At 47.5% G+C, this 16,293-nt stretch overlaps 1 protein-coding gene across 2 annotated transcripts in view; it reads left to right on the forward strand.

Moving 5' to 3' along the window:
* Nucleotides 1-16,293, forward strand: part of Pcsk6 (proprotein convertase subtilisin/kexin type 6) — a 188,251-nt gene that overhangs the window by 101,562 nt on the left and 70,396 nt on the right. For both annotated transcript variants that reach the window (NM_011048.1, NM_001291184.1), the window contains exons 10-11: nucleotides 5,271-5,374; nucleotides 6,845-6,962. In NM_011048.1, the coding sequence (NP_035178.1) occupies nucleotides 5,271-5,374; nucleotides 6,845-6,962 (222 nt within the window). The remainder of the gene's footprint in view (nucleotides 1-5,270; nucleotides 5,375-6,844; nucleotides 6,963-16,293) is intronic.

Genomic DNA, 16,293 nt, shown 5'->3' on the forward strand with positions numbered 1-16,293 from the left:
TTCAAAATCTGTAATGCCTTTTAGCATTGTGGATGAGAATGCTCTGCTGTTCTGTCCTTTGCGGTTGGTGTGTTTCATTTAACATGATGTTATGGGTGTTTAACCGCGTTGTGCTCCATGTGGTTCCTACCATTTTAGGCTATTCTTGTAGTGGTTTCTTCTCTTCATAAAGCCCATTGTCTGCTCCTCTTTGTAGGACTGCAGGAGCTACATGGGCTCGAACTCTGTACTCATAACCATGCACCAAAGCTGTGCTCATGGGTCTGAGCTCTCCACTCATAACCACGCACCCAAACTGTGCCCTAGGCTGTCTTCTTTTTCCCTGAACCTTGCTTCCTAAACTGACAGTGACAAGGGACCAACTTGCCTAAGTCTCATGAAACCTACAGTTATAAATGTGTGAATGGGTCTGGCAGAAAAGGGTTAGCTGCATGTCTGAGTCATTTTTTCATTAGTGTGACAAGCGATTCATTTGGCTCACAGTTTGAAGGGATACGGTTCATCATGGTATAGACGTCATGGAGACCTGGGCTCTGTCTGTGGTGACAATGGCCTATGGCACAGCTTTTTACTTGGCAGATTAAGGAATACTTTTAGACCAGGCCTAAGTTATAACCTTTAAGGTCCATTCCTACAACCTCCAGTGACCTCTTTCTTGCTGACAGGCTCACTCTATGAGAGGTTCCACAGCCTCCCCCCTCAATCAATGCCATCAGCCAGTGACCAAGCACTCAAACTTGTGAGCCTGTGGGGGAACATTCCCCATCCAAATAAAAACACCTTGTGTGCAACTGTGGAGTCAGAAACAGTTTAGACATCAACTGTCACATAACAACCCAATCTTTTGTTCTAGATGAGTTTTTAAGTGATTCAGAGAGAATATTTGAGATGTGTAAATTCTTGTAATTATGCATGCTTGTATGCTGATTTCCATTCAGCTAAAGACCAAAATACTCAAATGCTACCAATTTAGCAAAAACAGCTAAATATTTTCAATTTCCAGCCCCCCCCACCAAATGTTAGCTTCTGTGTCCTGAGGCCCTGCAGTAATTAGTTACTTGTGTGGAAAGTTGTATTCTCATACTTAGCAATTCATCACTCTCTATTTTCCTCCATTCCTTATTGAAAACATGCAAGGAATTCTGTTAGTCAGACCTAAATAGAAAACACACCCTGCTTCATGACCAGTTGCCCCAAGAAACTTGCCTGCGAAGCGGTGGAAACTGACAGGGTTGGAGATGTGCAGGTATAATTCAAGCAAACCTCACTTAAGGGGGAGTTTACGGAGTTAGTATTGTTCTGGGGGGAGCAGTGGGGTCTAGTGAGTTTAAGACACTTGGACTGCAGTGTCCAGCAGGTCCAGGCAGCGTTGTCTCTGCATGGCCTTCTCCCGTCTCAAGGCATCATAGATGACAGTCCTAGGGCAGTGGTTCTCAACCAGTGGGTTTCAGTCCCTACAGGGGTCACATGTATGTTATGGGGGGGGGGTCAACACAACATGAGGAGCTGTATTAAAGAGTCACAGCATTAGGAAGATTCAAAACCACTATCCTAGAGGAAGACACGCCCAGTGGAGATGGGATGATCTGTGGACTGCAAGAAATAAGAATGAGGCTGGCAGAGGATCTAAGAATTCCTCTTAGTTCCAGTATAGATTTCAGATATTCCATCTCCCTGTGTTGTTGTTGTTGTTGTTGTTGTTGATGATGATGATGAAAACTGTTTTTGGACTGGGGCTATGGAGTGCTTCCCTGGAATGAGCCAAGCCCCGAGTTCAATCCCTGTATGGAAAGGAAGAAGGAGAAATCTACTTTAAACACTCACTGTATCTCAGACATCCCCGAGAGGAAAAGAAAAAAAGACTGTTTCATCCTAATGAGATAGAAAGTTTCTAGCATCTTCTTCCATGAGTCAAGCCCCGAGTTCAATCCCTGTATGGAAAGGAAGAAGGAGAAATCTACTTTAAACACTCAATGTATCTCAGACATCCCCGAGAGGAAAAGAAAAAAAAGACTATTTCATCCTAATGAGATAGAAAGTTTCTAGCATTTTCTTCCATGAGTCAAGCTCCAAGTTCAATCCCTGTACAGAAAGGAGGAAGGAGGAATCTACTTTAGACATTCGGTATTTCTCAGACATCCCCGAGAGGGGGGGAAATTTATCTCATCCTAATGAGAGTTTCTAGTATCTTCTTCCTGGCAGTAGTCTGAGTGACCCATGGAAATGGTCTTCAACTCATGTGACCCAGAAGACTCCAAAGAATCATCCACATTGAGGTGTCCACCTAAGGAAAACACTGAGTACCCAGGTTTTCAAGAATATCCATCTTTTAAAAGCACCCCCCATACCTGAAAGATGTCCTTTTTGCAGAAGCAGCATTTGTCCCCATGATGTTGGCAGTAGACTTGCCCGGGCTAGCCAGTGAGGCTGGTCACGAGATTGGTGGCCCCGGAAAGCATGCTGAGGTTTTCTTACACATATATAACAATGCTCTCGACAGTGCTGAACTCAGAGCTTCAGAGGCAGACAATGCTTTGCACACTGCATGCACAGAGCTCAGGGTAGCACCAGCCACTCCTGGGGCTTTCCTGGCATATGGAGATGGTCCTCACAGTAAGGAAAACAGTGCCTAAGCCGGAAGAGGAGGATGTGTAGAAGGAGAAGATATCCCTGAAGAAGTAAAGGCGCATGGCATGGAAAGAAATTCAGCATAAAATAAATGTAAATAGAGGGATAAAGGGAAAACCATTTTCCCTATTCTCTCCAGGACACAGCATGTTCCCAGTTCTGAGGCCAGTGCTCTCTGCAAGCTTGTTGCTAAACTTCCAGGATGACTGACTTCAGCATCCTTCTATTGGCCTCGCTGACATGCCCAAATAGTCTATGGCATCATGTAGTCAACAAGGACCACAGCCATATTGTCTCTGTCCAAACTCAGACGCCTGAACCCTTGACCACACCCCAGGATGTGGCCTGGGGTGAGTTGGGGCCTCAGACTTTTTCTCTAGGCCTAAAGTTGGCCTCTCTCATGAGGGAGTAGACAGAGAACCAGGAGGGAACCATGGCCAGACAGGAACCTGGAGACTGGGTAAATGGGTGTGGTTATACAGGGGGTTGGGGGGGTGGGAATGGTGCAAGTAGGCAGAACAACAAGAACACAGGAGAAGAACCCGATGAGACTAGATCTGGAACCTGTAAGTGTGTTCCGGAGGGAAAGTATGCCTAAGACTTACATATCAGCTGAGCTCCTGGTAGGAAGACTGGTAGCATGGGAGCTAATGGAGCAGAGATGGCTGGAGCAGCCACCATGGGAAAAGAATGCCAATCACCCCAAGATTAAACACAGAATTGCCGTGTGACATAGTAATCCCACTTCTGAGTCTCTGCTTAGAAGAACAGAGTGAAGGGACCCCAGCACATTCACAGGGACACCTACAGTCACAGCAGCATCATGCATACCAACTCAGGTCCATGGAGGTGATGCAATAAGCAAAAGGTGACCAATCCATGAAGTAGACAATTATTCACCATCCAAAAGGGAGGAAACTCACTGGGCAGTGGTAGTGTGTGCTTTTAGTCCCAGCACTTTGGAGGCAGAGGCAGGCGGATCTTTGTGAGTTCGAGGCCAGCCCAGTCTACAGAGTAAGTTCTAGGTCAGCCAAGGCTACACAACCCAGAGAAACCCTGTGTGAATAAAACAAAGAAAGAAAGAAAGAAAGAAAGAAAGAAAGAAAGAAAGAAAGAAAGAAAGAAAGAAAGAAAGAAGCAAAGGAAAGAAAATCAGAAAGAGGAAACTAGTTATAGTATGGATGAACCTTGAGGAGCTCATCCTAAGTGAGCTCAAACAAGTTTATTTATTACTATTGTTGTTGTTGTTGTTGATTTTCTAACAGATACCTTTTAAAAGTCATGTTTATAGGACTAGAAAGCAGAGTGGGACTAAGCAGGCATGGTCCTAAGGTGGTGGCCAGGGTCTGGTGGTTTTTCTCACACAAAGCCATTCTTACTAGCAGCTGCTCCACCAGGAGTCCCCCAGTCATGGGTTCACCTCTGCTGTAGGAGCACACGTGGCACAGGCAAGCATCCATAACAGACCGATGTTGACACAGAGTAAGCTCCTGGGACGGTCCTATGGACTATCCTGGTCCTTCGCATTTCAGTGGTGCTAAAAAGAGAGTGGAGAGGGATGAAAAGGATGCCCATTTGTCCTTGGCTAATGTTCTGATGGGAAGAGACTTTAGGTAATACCCATTTAATAAGACATTCACAAGTATGTCTTGGTTCAGCTGCGGGTAGACCTGCGAACATGTGTGTCAAGCTTTTCACCCAGCTGTTAATCTCACATTGCAAAAAGTATATTCCTACTCATGGCGGGTCTGACGCAGCTGCTGCATGGACTCTGGTTAAAGCATCCCTCGCCGAAGGCTTCTGCACTCAGATATCCAGATTCCATGACAACTCATGCAGAAGAGAAGACAGGAGTAGGGGTTTTATTTTCTGCTTCTCTCTACTCGGTGATAGTATGAAAAACACCGTTCTCGTCAAATCTGGGACTCTGCGGAATATAAAATGGTTCCTGAAAGACGACGAGTGCTACCACACTAACATTTTTATATTTCTTAGATGTTGCACAGGTAGTGTGGTGGTGGCCTTTTACCCTAGAAGCTATTTCGAATTGGAAGTGACAATAAGAATAAACAGGACCAAGCTTAGCCCTCCCAGACAGTCTAATATGGGCTCATTGCTGGGGGCCAAGCAATTAGATGGGCAGAATGTTGGAGCCTGATTTCCAGAGGTATTTAAAATCCAAGAAATAAGTATGTGATTGACACTGGGGGCCACGTGTTCTCGCAAGGCACGTTCTATGCACACTGAAAAGAAGTATTGTACGTTTAGAAACCCTACAGTCTGCAGCCTGGCTTGCCCTTAGAATGGAGCCCAGCTTAGCGTACCCTTGTGCGTGATGACAGAATCGCTCCATGCACTTGATAAGCACTTTCAGCGACATTACAAGTTTTCTTTTCTCCACTTCCAAAATGCCTGTTACAAACTCAGGCAGGTTTGATGGTCAGACCAAGTTTCTCATGCCTCGAGATTTTAGACCCTTTGAGCTCTTTCGGCTCAGGGTTCAGTTGCTGGAAACCACTGTTACAAAGCGAACCCTTGTGGAGCTAGGCAAGCTGAGCTTGGACTGCCTCCTATATACCTCCTTGGAGTGTCCTGCCCAGTCAACACCAGTGACTTCAATGGACTCTGCTATGTTGTTGCAGCAACCAGTTGACCTGGAGGGATGTGCAGCACCTGCTGGTGAAGACATCACGGCCAGCTCATCTGAAGGCGAGCGACTGGAAAGTCAACGGAGCTGGGCATAAAGGTGCGGGTGCTCCTGGTGGGCTGGGAAAGATGCTCTGGTGACCCTTGAGAAAGCCCAGATAACAGTGACTGTTATCATAGACTGTGTATTGCAGGAATTTAAAATGCTAGGCAATGATTTAAGGACTGTTTCCCAGAGCACACAGTGGCATGAAGGGACAGCCGCAGTGTCCCAAAGTCCAGGTCCCTAAATGCCAGGTTTACCATGCCAGTGGTTTGTTTCCATTTGCTCCCTGATTTCTGTTTTTCACAAAGAAATGTGATTTACAAGAGAACTTTGAAGCCAGCCATGAAGGTATGTGCCTGTAGTCCTCAGATTCAGGACATTGTAGTTGGGGTCGGGGAGGGGGGACCATGAGTTCAAAGCCCCTTTGGTGTTCACCTTCATTTTTCCCATCTGTACAAAAAAAGGCATTGAGATAGCTGCGTAATTTCCTATTGATCTGTAAACCTGCTGCCAGCCAGCCCCTTTGTGACAGAAATAACTAAAGGCACACAGGCCCTCTGTCAACTCTATGTGGTAACCTGGCTCCATGATCAAGACATGATTTGGGGGTCTCTGAGAAGGAAGTTGACAGGAAGTACTTGCACGACATTTCTGTCCGCCATGATGTGTCAGAGGGAACTTGTCCCCTTTTCTGAAGCTCAGGTCCAACTATTATGACACCAAGGCTGACACTGCTATCTGTGCATAGAGGCCAAGCACTGCCCTCCTGAGTAGCAGGGGACAGGCCTTCGAATACAGGTCATTGACTGGGCCTCATCTGTCTTCCATTGCAGAAATGGAGGGTGCTGGAACATCACCCTCCATTTCTATCTTGGTCTAATTAAAAAGGAAAATAGATTGCATTGGGTCTTGACCTTGCCCTGAAATTAAGCTTTGAAACCTCTCTCAGCCCAGTCAAATCCTACATCCACCCAGTCCCACAAAACGCTCCTGCCTGTGTGCCATTGCCCCAAGAACCCTGAGAATCAGTAGCAAAAGAAAATTATAAAATCAACACATCTCCATGACTTATTGCATTTGTTGCACATCATCGTCAAGTGCCTGGACTTTTTAAGAGTTGCTGGAGATCATACCCAGGGCCCGTGCAAGCCAAGCCCAATACCAACACCCGGCTATCTTAGGCTTTCTGGTTTGTTTCCCTTGTCTAGTCTGTGTTTCAGGGCCACTCATGGTGGCAGGTCCTCCTAACATAAAGAAACCCAGCCTTATTCTCCCAAAGGAAAGTTCTGGAACTCTCGCAGAGTGGGACACATGTCCCAGCCAGTCCCCCTGAAGTGAAAGAGTTCAGTTCAAAGGGTAACAAAGCTGGACCTGTGACCAGCTCTCAGGGAAACCTGTCTTCACCTTGGAGGGACCTTGAGGTGACAGTTACTGTGTACTCCTGAGATCCACACATTTTGAGGGGGACAGCGCCCTTCTTGCGGGAGGCAGAGAGGCTGGATCTGAAGGCCCTGTTTTTTTCAGTTAGCCATCTCTATGGATTTGGCTTGGTGGATGCAGAAGCTCTGGTCCTGGAGGCGAGGAAGTGGACGGCAGTGCCCTCCCAGCACGTATGCGTGGCCACCGCAGACAAAAGGCCCAGGTAAGGCTCTGCTCTGACACCAGTGACTTCTCATGAGACCTGGCTGTGTGGCAGGGGGAGGGGGGAGGTGTTTAACCCTCCATCTCTCTTCACAGGCAGGAAGGATCACACGGGCAGTTTCCACCTAGATGTGCCTGAGTTTTGTCTTAACACATTGTGCAGCTAGGGAAAGATGCTCTTCCAAATGAACTGTTTAGAGCCCTCCTGTCCTTTTGTAGCAGATTTTGCCAGTGTACAGGGTCTGTTTCTCAGTGTGAATTCCTCAGCCTCGTATCGGAACGTCTCATCCATGGGGTTAGCATAGCCAACCAGACCAGACATCTGCTTTGCCCACAGGGATACAGGAGTAACAGCCACAGGATCCTTCCTCTTCACCTGCTAGAGGTTGTCACCATAGCCACAGACCAGTCCCATTGCCCCAGAGCTTGTGTGTGAATGAGAGCAGTGAGGCCTGCCCCTTCTCCGTAGCAGGCTAGTGGGGGGCGGGGGGGGGCAGCTCACAGACTACACAGCATCTCTACATTGCTTTTATCCAGCCCCATAAACCTTCTGATGGCTTAAGCAACTGGAATGTTTAAGCAGGCCCCGAGCAGGGGGCTGCAGGACCCTGGCTTCATCTCCTTTTCTGTGCTACCCTTTGGAGGAAGCTTTTTAAACCAGTTACATGTGTTGGCCGAGACAAAACAACCAAAACTGGACTGTGACATGAATCTGATGGGAAGAAGCCACGCAGCTTGGAAGTCAGATTGTTCCTGAACTGTGCCATTGCAGCTGTGCTTCCTAAGAGTGTGAACCGGGCGTTTTGTTACCTTTGCCAATGTGTGCTTGAATGAGGCTTGATGGGGTAATCAGCAGGGCTGGAGACGCAGCTCTCGATGAACACCTGCCTAGCACGCGTAGAGCCGTTGGTTCCATCCCCAGCACGAAAAAAAATGAAAAAACCAAAAACCAGCAGGGAGGGGGCAGGGACAGCTCAGTTAGTAAAAGAGCTGAAACTTCACAAGCAGGAGCACCTGACTTTGGATAACCAGAAGCCACCTGTTTCTGGTCATGACAGCACACATCTATAGCCTAGCACTGGGAGGGAGAGGCAAGAGCATCCCCAGAAATGGCTGGCCAGCTAGTCTAGGCAATCAGTGAGCTCTGGATTTAATGAGAGACTGCCTCAAAAGGTAAGGGGAAGACACTGATGTCAACGTCTGACTCCCACATGGGGGTGGGGGAGCGAGACACAGTTTTGTCTGCACACGCAGACCACTTCTTCGAGTTCATCTCTTCCAGGAACATGTACACCCCTTATGTGAAGCTCTTTTGACACCAAATGTTGAGAGTTGTGTTTTGTGAGCACACCTCGAAAACTCTGGGAGTTCATTGCTGGATGAATAGCCACTGAAGGAAGGGCCTTTCAAAACATGATGTTTCCAGCTTGTGGCTAATTGGACCCACCGCTACTGGGGCCATCACTCTAAGACCAGACAGGTCTCCCAGCCAGCAAGCAAGCAGGTCTCACTGTGGGCTTCTTCAGGTTTTGTTTCCTCCCCAAAGCGGTTGTGCTAAGCTTGAGAAGGATAGAGCTGTGCGGGATAGAGGCGGATTTTGCCTATGCTGGCTGTCTGCTGGGAGCAGCCACTCAGGGGAGCCTGGCTCTTGCTGTCCTGCCTGCCTGACCTGCCCTCTGCCCACCTCCCTCCCATCCAGCTCCCCAGCCGGGGCGGCTCCTGAATGAAGCATTCTTTTCCTGCCAGAAATCTGTTTAAGATGATCAAGTGGTGCCTAGGTGGCGAGTGGCTGTTTTTATTTTTATTTTATTTTGTTTTTTTGAGTGAAAGCACACAGAGTCTAGACAGCATAGGTTGAGGGAACCCACCATAACATACAGTATGACATTGTTCCTGTCCTTTGAGGGAAGTAATGACCCCACAAACTCCAAAAGGGAACAAGAATCGGACTTCTGTTTCTAAAGGAAAATCCTCTTTCCCCTCCGCTGTTTCTGACGCTGTCTGGAATTTTCACCCAACCTCCTGTCTCAGACCGCCTGCCCGGCTCCAAAACTTGATTGTTCCTAAGGACATAGGGGCCTTCAGAGGGGACAGTATCACCTGGAGTAGGGGGCAGATGGCCCCTCTCTACCACTGTGTCACCTCCTGCAGAGCTATAGCTACAGAAGAGGAGTTCGGGCATCTGTACCTGGGATGCTGACACCCACCCCACCTCCACCCCATCCACTCATCTCTGAGCTGCAAGTCTCCCATACCCAGCTTTCCTCAGCTGAGATCACCTGCCTTTACACGGATAGGACGTTTCCCATACAGACGCATGCTTTTACCACCGCCGCCGCCACTCGGACCCCACTGGCTGCTCTTGACCTTCTCAGTTCTTCTCTTGATAGAACCTAGGCTTTTATGCCTTAAGTCTGGCCTCAGCTGCTTCCCATGGCCTGACAGAGTGAGCACAAGAGAGCAAGAGGGAGAAAGAAAGAGCTGGAGAAGGAGAGATGAAGGGGCCAGAGAGCAGGAATATCTGTGTGTATAACGGTGCTGTGTGGGGCTTGTTGACCCTCTCCCTCTTTTTTAAAAGATGTATTTATTTTATGTATATGACTACACCATTGCTCTCTTCTGACACACCAGAAGAGGACATCAGCTCCCATTGCAGATGGTTGTGAGCCAACATGTGATTGCTGGGAATTGAACTCAGGACCTCTGGAAGAGCAGTCAGTGCCCTTAACTGCTGAGCCATCCCTCCAGCCCCTGTTTTCCTCTTGATGAAAGGAAGTGCGACCCTGCTGTGACCAAAGGTCAAGGCATTATATGCACCAGACTTTAAGTTCAGGGTCTGGAAGGCATGGCTGCTCCTACTATCTCTAGGGTGATGTTGTATAGGGTCTAGAGTTGTGGAAGACAACTCTTGTCCCAGCCATGAGTGGGATACCTCCTCCTTCCAAACAGGGTAGGTCCTGTGACTCACAAAGACAGAACCTCATTAACAAGGACAGTGACTGTCAGGGACTGCCCTCGATACAGAGCCTTCCTCCTTACCCAGCCTTGCTTAGAAACTAGCATCAAGCTACTGTGCCACAAAAGACCACACGGGATTGGTACTCAGTAGCCCCTGGCCCCCCTCTGTTGAGTGACTCTCTCCTGTGTAGCCCTGAATGGTTAGCTCAGGATGAAAGGAGCAAAGAGGCTGACAGCAGGGAGTGTGAAAGGCTGGGGCATGTAGCATGTGCCTCCACCTATGATGACTGTCAACAACAGATGCAGGACCGCACGCACGTACGCACACATGCACGCACGCCCAGGAGAAAGCTAGTCTTGGTGCTTTGTAATCTGAAGAAAAGGCTTCCCTGGTGCAGAAAAGGACTAGCCAGAGGGGACTCAGGACATTTCTAATCTGGACACTGAATGTCTAGGGACACTTGGGTTTACGTAAAAAGTTCCTTAGGGTTAGGTCAGGGAACCAGTCAGGATGGAGGTCCACTGAAAAAGTGTCTCAGGTGATGGCTGAAGGAGCAGGGCCTCTGCTCTTACTGGACCTTGCTGAGTAGCCTCCACAACCAGTCGTCCCCTCCCCACCCCCAAGCCCCACAATAGAGAGAACTAGAACCAAAGCTTCCTCCACGGGACCCATAGTGCAAGGCTATCATGGACAGTTTTCCCACAGGTGAACAAGGGGCAGTCACGTGACCCGTGACCCTAGGGACAGCAGAGGCTGCCTTGTTAGGATCCTGGGTTAATTCTGGATGAAAACCTAAGTGTGGCCTGGATCACTGTCCTGTGATATCCAAACACATGTAGGTTAAAGATATCTTTACCTGCTTTGGGGCACGAATAATTTAAATCTATTTAGAGCCATGGTTCTCAGCCTTCCTGCTCCAGCCCTTTAATACCGTTCCTAGTGTTGTAGTGACCCCCCCCCAACCATAAAAATCATTTTTGTTGCTACTTTGTAACTGTCATTTTGAGAATGTCATGAATCTTAATGTCAATGTATCTGAGTTTTCTGGTGGTAAAATGTAAATATCTGTGTTTTCCAGTGGTCTTAGGAGACCTCTGGGAAAGGGTCGTTCTTCCCCAGAGGGAAGCCACAGGTTGAGAACCTCTGATTCAGTGCCTTTCTTCCCTGAAAGGATGGTAAATGGGATCGTAAGCTGTGACTCCTGTCTGTGCAGAATGGCTTTTGAATCTCTGTGAAGAAAAGGGCACAGTGAATCCTTTCATAGCTTTTATTCAAGTGAAAAGGAGAGCCAAACCTAGTATAATTCCTTTGAATTATTAAAATCACAGTTGACCCATTGGGTTTTCTGGCCTGCATTTTAAAAACTCCAGACTCTGTGAAACAATCTGTGACACCTATTGTAGTAGAAGACATTTAAAAATATCCCGACATGGGGTTCCTTCCATTTATGTTGACCATTTATGTTCCCAAATAAAAGACACACACACACACACACACAGCCTTTATATTTTAATAAGCCTTAAGCAGCACAAGAGCTGGGCAGCTGCCTACCCTCCATACTGTTAAAATCTACCTCTCTGTTCTTAACCCGAGTTCTTACTTACTGTGTTCCATCTGGGCTGCTCTTAGCTCCAGCCAGGCAGCCCTCTGGGCCATGATCTCTTGGCCCCTAGCTCATGGTGGTTCCTTTTCTCTCTTCCTCCTTCCTGGTGGTCCCTAGCCCAGGAAACCTAAACCCCCACCTATGTCTCTTCTCCCCAGCTATTGGCTTCTGCCATCTTTATTTACCAATCAGAATTAACTGGGGGCATGGATCCTCAGTGTCTTACTTGTGGATTCGCTCATCTTTGGGGCAAACAATTTGGTGGGGGGATGCAAATTAGCATTACAATATAAGCAGCATTAGGCCAACCCAGGACAACCCATGGCTCCCAACTTGATGGTGGAGAGGCTACAACAAGAGTCAGCTAAGCCAGCAGAAAGCAAGAGAACGTAACATACCTGTGGGTCTTAAAGCTTACTGCTTCTCAAGACTCCCATTCAGAATTTTGCTTCTTTTGACCCCTTTTATGTCAAGCTTCTTATTCTCTCTCCACTCTCCTTCCCTTCTCCCTCCCTCCTTCTATGAATGTTGAAGATGATCAATAACTCATAGATGCCTGTCTAGAACTGGCTCTAGGTTAATTGCATCCTGCCTTTTCTGAGTTTCTTTATTTCTGGGATTTCCGCCCTGCTTATGATAGTCTCTGTGTCACATGTGATATGTTCATATGTGAATAGCAGGGAATGGTGACAGTTTCACTGTATGGATTGATTGCTATCTAGATACCTTTCTGTACTAACTGTTGGTGACTCATTGGCTTTGAACTCAGAGCCTCGAGCACCCTCACTCCTGCCTGAACTGCACACCACACATCGAATTTCCTACAGGACACATTGTAGTCGTGGGAAGCAAGAGCCTTAGACAGCTCCTCATCCAGGACTTGGGATATTTGGGGGCGGAGCTTATAAGCAGCAAAAGTCCAACAAAAAGCATAAAAATGGAAAGGGGACCACTTCAGAGAGTGTGAAATGGGAGCCTGTTTACAGTCTGAGAGCTGAGCAAAGGAGCAGATCATGGCCTGGCCTGACCTCAGCTGGGACGCGCACGTTTGTTAGGTGACTTCCCTCCTCTGTGTATGTTCACCAGTGACCACGAAGGTGAACTTGAGTATATAAATAACTTCTAGTGAGCCAGCAAAAATGCAAACTCAGAACCGACTGGATTTTAATTTAATGTCTGCTTTAATTTCCTCTCAGACTGAATCTCAGGCTGTAGTTAGCACCGGACAATGGAGAAAAGGGTGTGCTTCAAATATAAACATTGTGTAGTTTATAGACCAATTAATTATGGATAAATTAGTGTAGAAGAGGTTTGTTTTTGTTGCTACGTTTTATTCATAGCCTAAACATCATGCTATGGTTTAAATAATCAAAAGTAATTTCATCTAGCTGGGCATCTAATCCCAGTGCTCCAGAGGCAAGAAAATCAGAAGTTCAGGGCCATCCTCCCGTACATAGTTGGTTCAAGGCCAGCCTCAGTTACATGTGACTCTGCCTCAACCTTTCCCTAGCCCCAAATAGAAACACACTCATGCGGTATATCATATATCATTAACAAAGTGGTCTTTATTTGAGATGATAGCATTCATTCTAGAACGCAGATCTGGGCGGTAACTTGTTGAGTTATTTTCTCCTACTTGAATTAAGTATGTGTACCCCAGTGAATGTTTCCACCTACACACTCACTGCTCTTTAGAAGGTCAGTGAAAAACATCCCCTGGACCAGCTTCTGCTCTGTGGGCCTCAGTTGGGTCAGCCACCCCATCTTCCCCAGCCAGGTGACAAATATACCAGAGAGAAGGATCTGTCATCTCCTGATCCCCACGGGTATGCCAATATGATTTCAGAATTGGCTGATGAGAAACAGGGGCTAGACAAGAGTGGAAAGGCCGCATTGACATGCCAGGGCAAGGGTGTGTGTGGGAGCTAGAGTGAGGTGAAACTAAAAGTCATGGCTTGTAGTAGCTTCTTGGCTAGAGTGGTGAATCAGAAGCCCCATTATAGACGGTTTCTGACTGGGGTCTGCCTTCCTCTGCCTCTTCCTACTACTTAGTTACTTGAGAACATTAACTTTGAGTATTACTCTGTCACAAGTGTCAGAAAACTAGGATTTTTCTATATCTTTATATATTGGGGAAAATGAAAACTAGGAGGCCACCATATTAGTAGCATGGGTGGATGTACTGGGCCACTGTTTTGATGGCTACCATCTGGTAGCCCTCAGCCTCCTAGAATGGGCTGGGCCCAGAGACTCGAGGATGCAAGGAGACCATCTGGAGATGACTAATCACTCCTGCAGCGTGGCTGGAAGGGAAGTGGCATCTCTGTGTCCTTAGCCATGTCATCCGAATCCACAGTGCCCCTCACTTAAGCAGAGGCCGCTCCTTTAATTCATTGAGTTCCACTAGGACTCCTGGAAGATGACTCCACACAAGACAATGGAACGACTTTAGAACTTAATTGCAGAGAAGCCCTTGCAGTCAGGAACTTTAAGATCTAAATCAATTTTCATGATTAAAGAACAGTGTTCATGTGACAAACAGTGCCTGTGGATTTTTAAACAAACAACAAACATGAATTTACACTTGACTCACATTTTCTGTGTTGTCTTTGCAATGACTGCAGAATATTGTTTCCTTTCCATAAACTCTTCTACATTCTGTCTTGGAGTTAAGTGACTTTTGGGACTTGGACTCATCATGCCTTCTTGGAGTTTCTGTGGAAAGCAAGGACAATTACAGCTTGGCTATTTTGGCTATTTTGACCATCTCAAAGGCTCCTTCCTTTTGCTTTTCATTAAGAGACGTAAACGTACCTTAGTCGGAGTCTTGGGCTGTTTGCTTCAGCAGCAGAAGTGGAGAGAAAGGTCCAGGCAGCAGTGGAATATTTCGCTCGCCCTTGCAGTGAGGAGCATCCGCCCTCCCAGCCCTCCCATGCAACTTGCAGGAATGAGGAGTCCTGGTGGCTAAGTGACTTCCCAGTTAAAGAGATTTCACATAAAAACTGATTGCTACAGTTAGCTTTGTGCCCCAGGCAGGCTGGTCCCCTGCCCCAGAGAAGCTTAATATCTTAGCTGTGAAAACCAAGACCCGAGACGCCATTAATTCCTTCGGGGGGGAGGGGGGTGGCGGGGGGGGGGTTCAAACTGCCCACCGGCCCACCAGCCTGGCACTGCACAGACTTGGTTCCCTGTGGGGGAAACCAGCCCAGAGCCCTCTCCCAGCAGCTGGGGTCCCTTAGCAGGAACCCCTGAGACAAGTGAAGCTAAGTGAAATGAGTGCTTCTTCTAGTCTGGGTACAGTGAGCCCTGAGCTGGACAGCTGTGAGGCACTGGCCAGGCCCCCAGTGTTTGGCTGTCCTGTCTTCACCTGTCTGCTTACATCCTGTGTCCTTATCCATGGGATCCAGGTTTCCCCAACAGGACTCTAGGTCATTTCTAGAGCAGTGATTGCTCTCTCCAACAGTTAGTAAAAGGCTGAGGGAGGAAATAGTGTTTTAATCCTGGTTAGAACTTTGTTTGGCTTGCCACTACTATTCTACCTGTGACAGTGTTAGAAGGTTAAAAGTGGCCTCACTCCTGGGTCTTGGGGCATCACATTTCAAAGCTCTTGGGCAGGGCACCAGCGACCCTGTTCCCCCTGCCCCCAATCACTAAGGAGCCATTTGTCACCAACATGCTCAGTTTCTCTTGAGTGTATAGTTGGGATACTACAGGCAAACACTTTACCTGAAAGGGTGTGTGGGCCCTGTGGGCCTGGGCCTGTCTCGAACTTTCTACTATATTCTGGATCTGCCATAACGGTAGGGCGCCTAAACCCAGACAGTAAAGCTCAGAGAAAGCAATGAAAGAAGCCAGACTCTAAGTCAATTTATGGTACATGCAAAGCATGTTTTTCAAATATTTACAGAGTCTCGAGGGCATTACATCACTATTCCTAGCTGTTTTGAATGTTTTCTTATGACTCAGGCCCAGTAGAGCCCAGCGAATCCATTCCTAAGAGACTCCAAGTGCATGTTTGTTCCGGGCCTCTCCAAGGGAAGCCCCCGCACAGAGGGGAAAGCATTCCTCAGCTCAAACCATATAGCAGGGAATTACTAATGTGCCATTGGGTGGCAATCAGGTTTCCACCAAAAAATGCCATCTTTATTCCGTTTACAAATTGGTGGGAAAGGGCCAGGCTTTCAGAGACACGAACTCTCAAAGCAGCCTGTAGGCACAGGGTTTGGGTCTGTTTTGTGCTTCCAAAAAACGGGTGGGAATGATTTTTGAGTGACTGGAGATGGGCTTGTCATCAGCTTCCATCCTAGGTGACAGAAGGGCCCCTGGGCCCTTATGAGAAGTCATGGAAATACCATCATTTATTTCCTTCATGGGGCAATGGGTTGGCAGTCTTCCAGCAGACTGACTGGAGGCAGAGCAACTGCAGCAAATCCAGGTCCCTTGAGTGTGGGTTAACCCTGAGGAGACATGGCCTGGAGACCAGAGCGGTGTGTCACTGATGCAGTCCTTCCTTCTCCCTGATGGATGACTTAATCCTTGAAAGCTTTCCCACCAGCACCTCGTGCTGGTTGTTCAGCATTCATAATGCTATCTCTGAGGCTCATGCTCTTGAGAAAGTGAGCTGGCCATGATACTGTTTAAAGACAGGTAACTCCTGGGTTGCAAAGGGAAGGCCCCCAGATATATTGGCCCCAAGTGTGCATAAAGATACATAAAAAAGAAAAAAGAAAGAAAACTATAACCATAAAGTTTCCCAGCAGTGGTCAGAAT

This window comes from Mus musculus, chromosome 7 (assembly GCF_000001635.26).
Source record: "Mus musculus strain C57BL/6J chromosome 7, GRCm38.p6 C57BL/6J".
Lineage (NCBI taxonomy): Eukaryota > Metazoa > Chordata > Mammalia > Rodentia > Muridae > Mus > Mus musculus.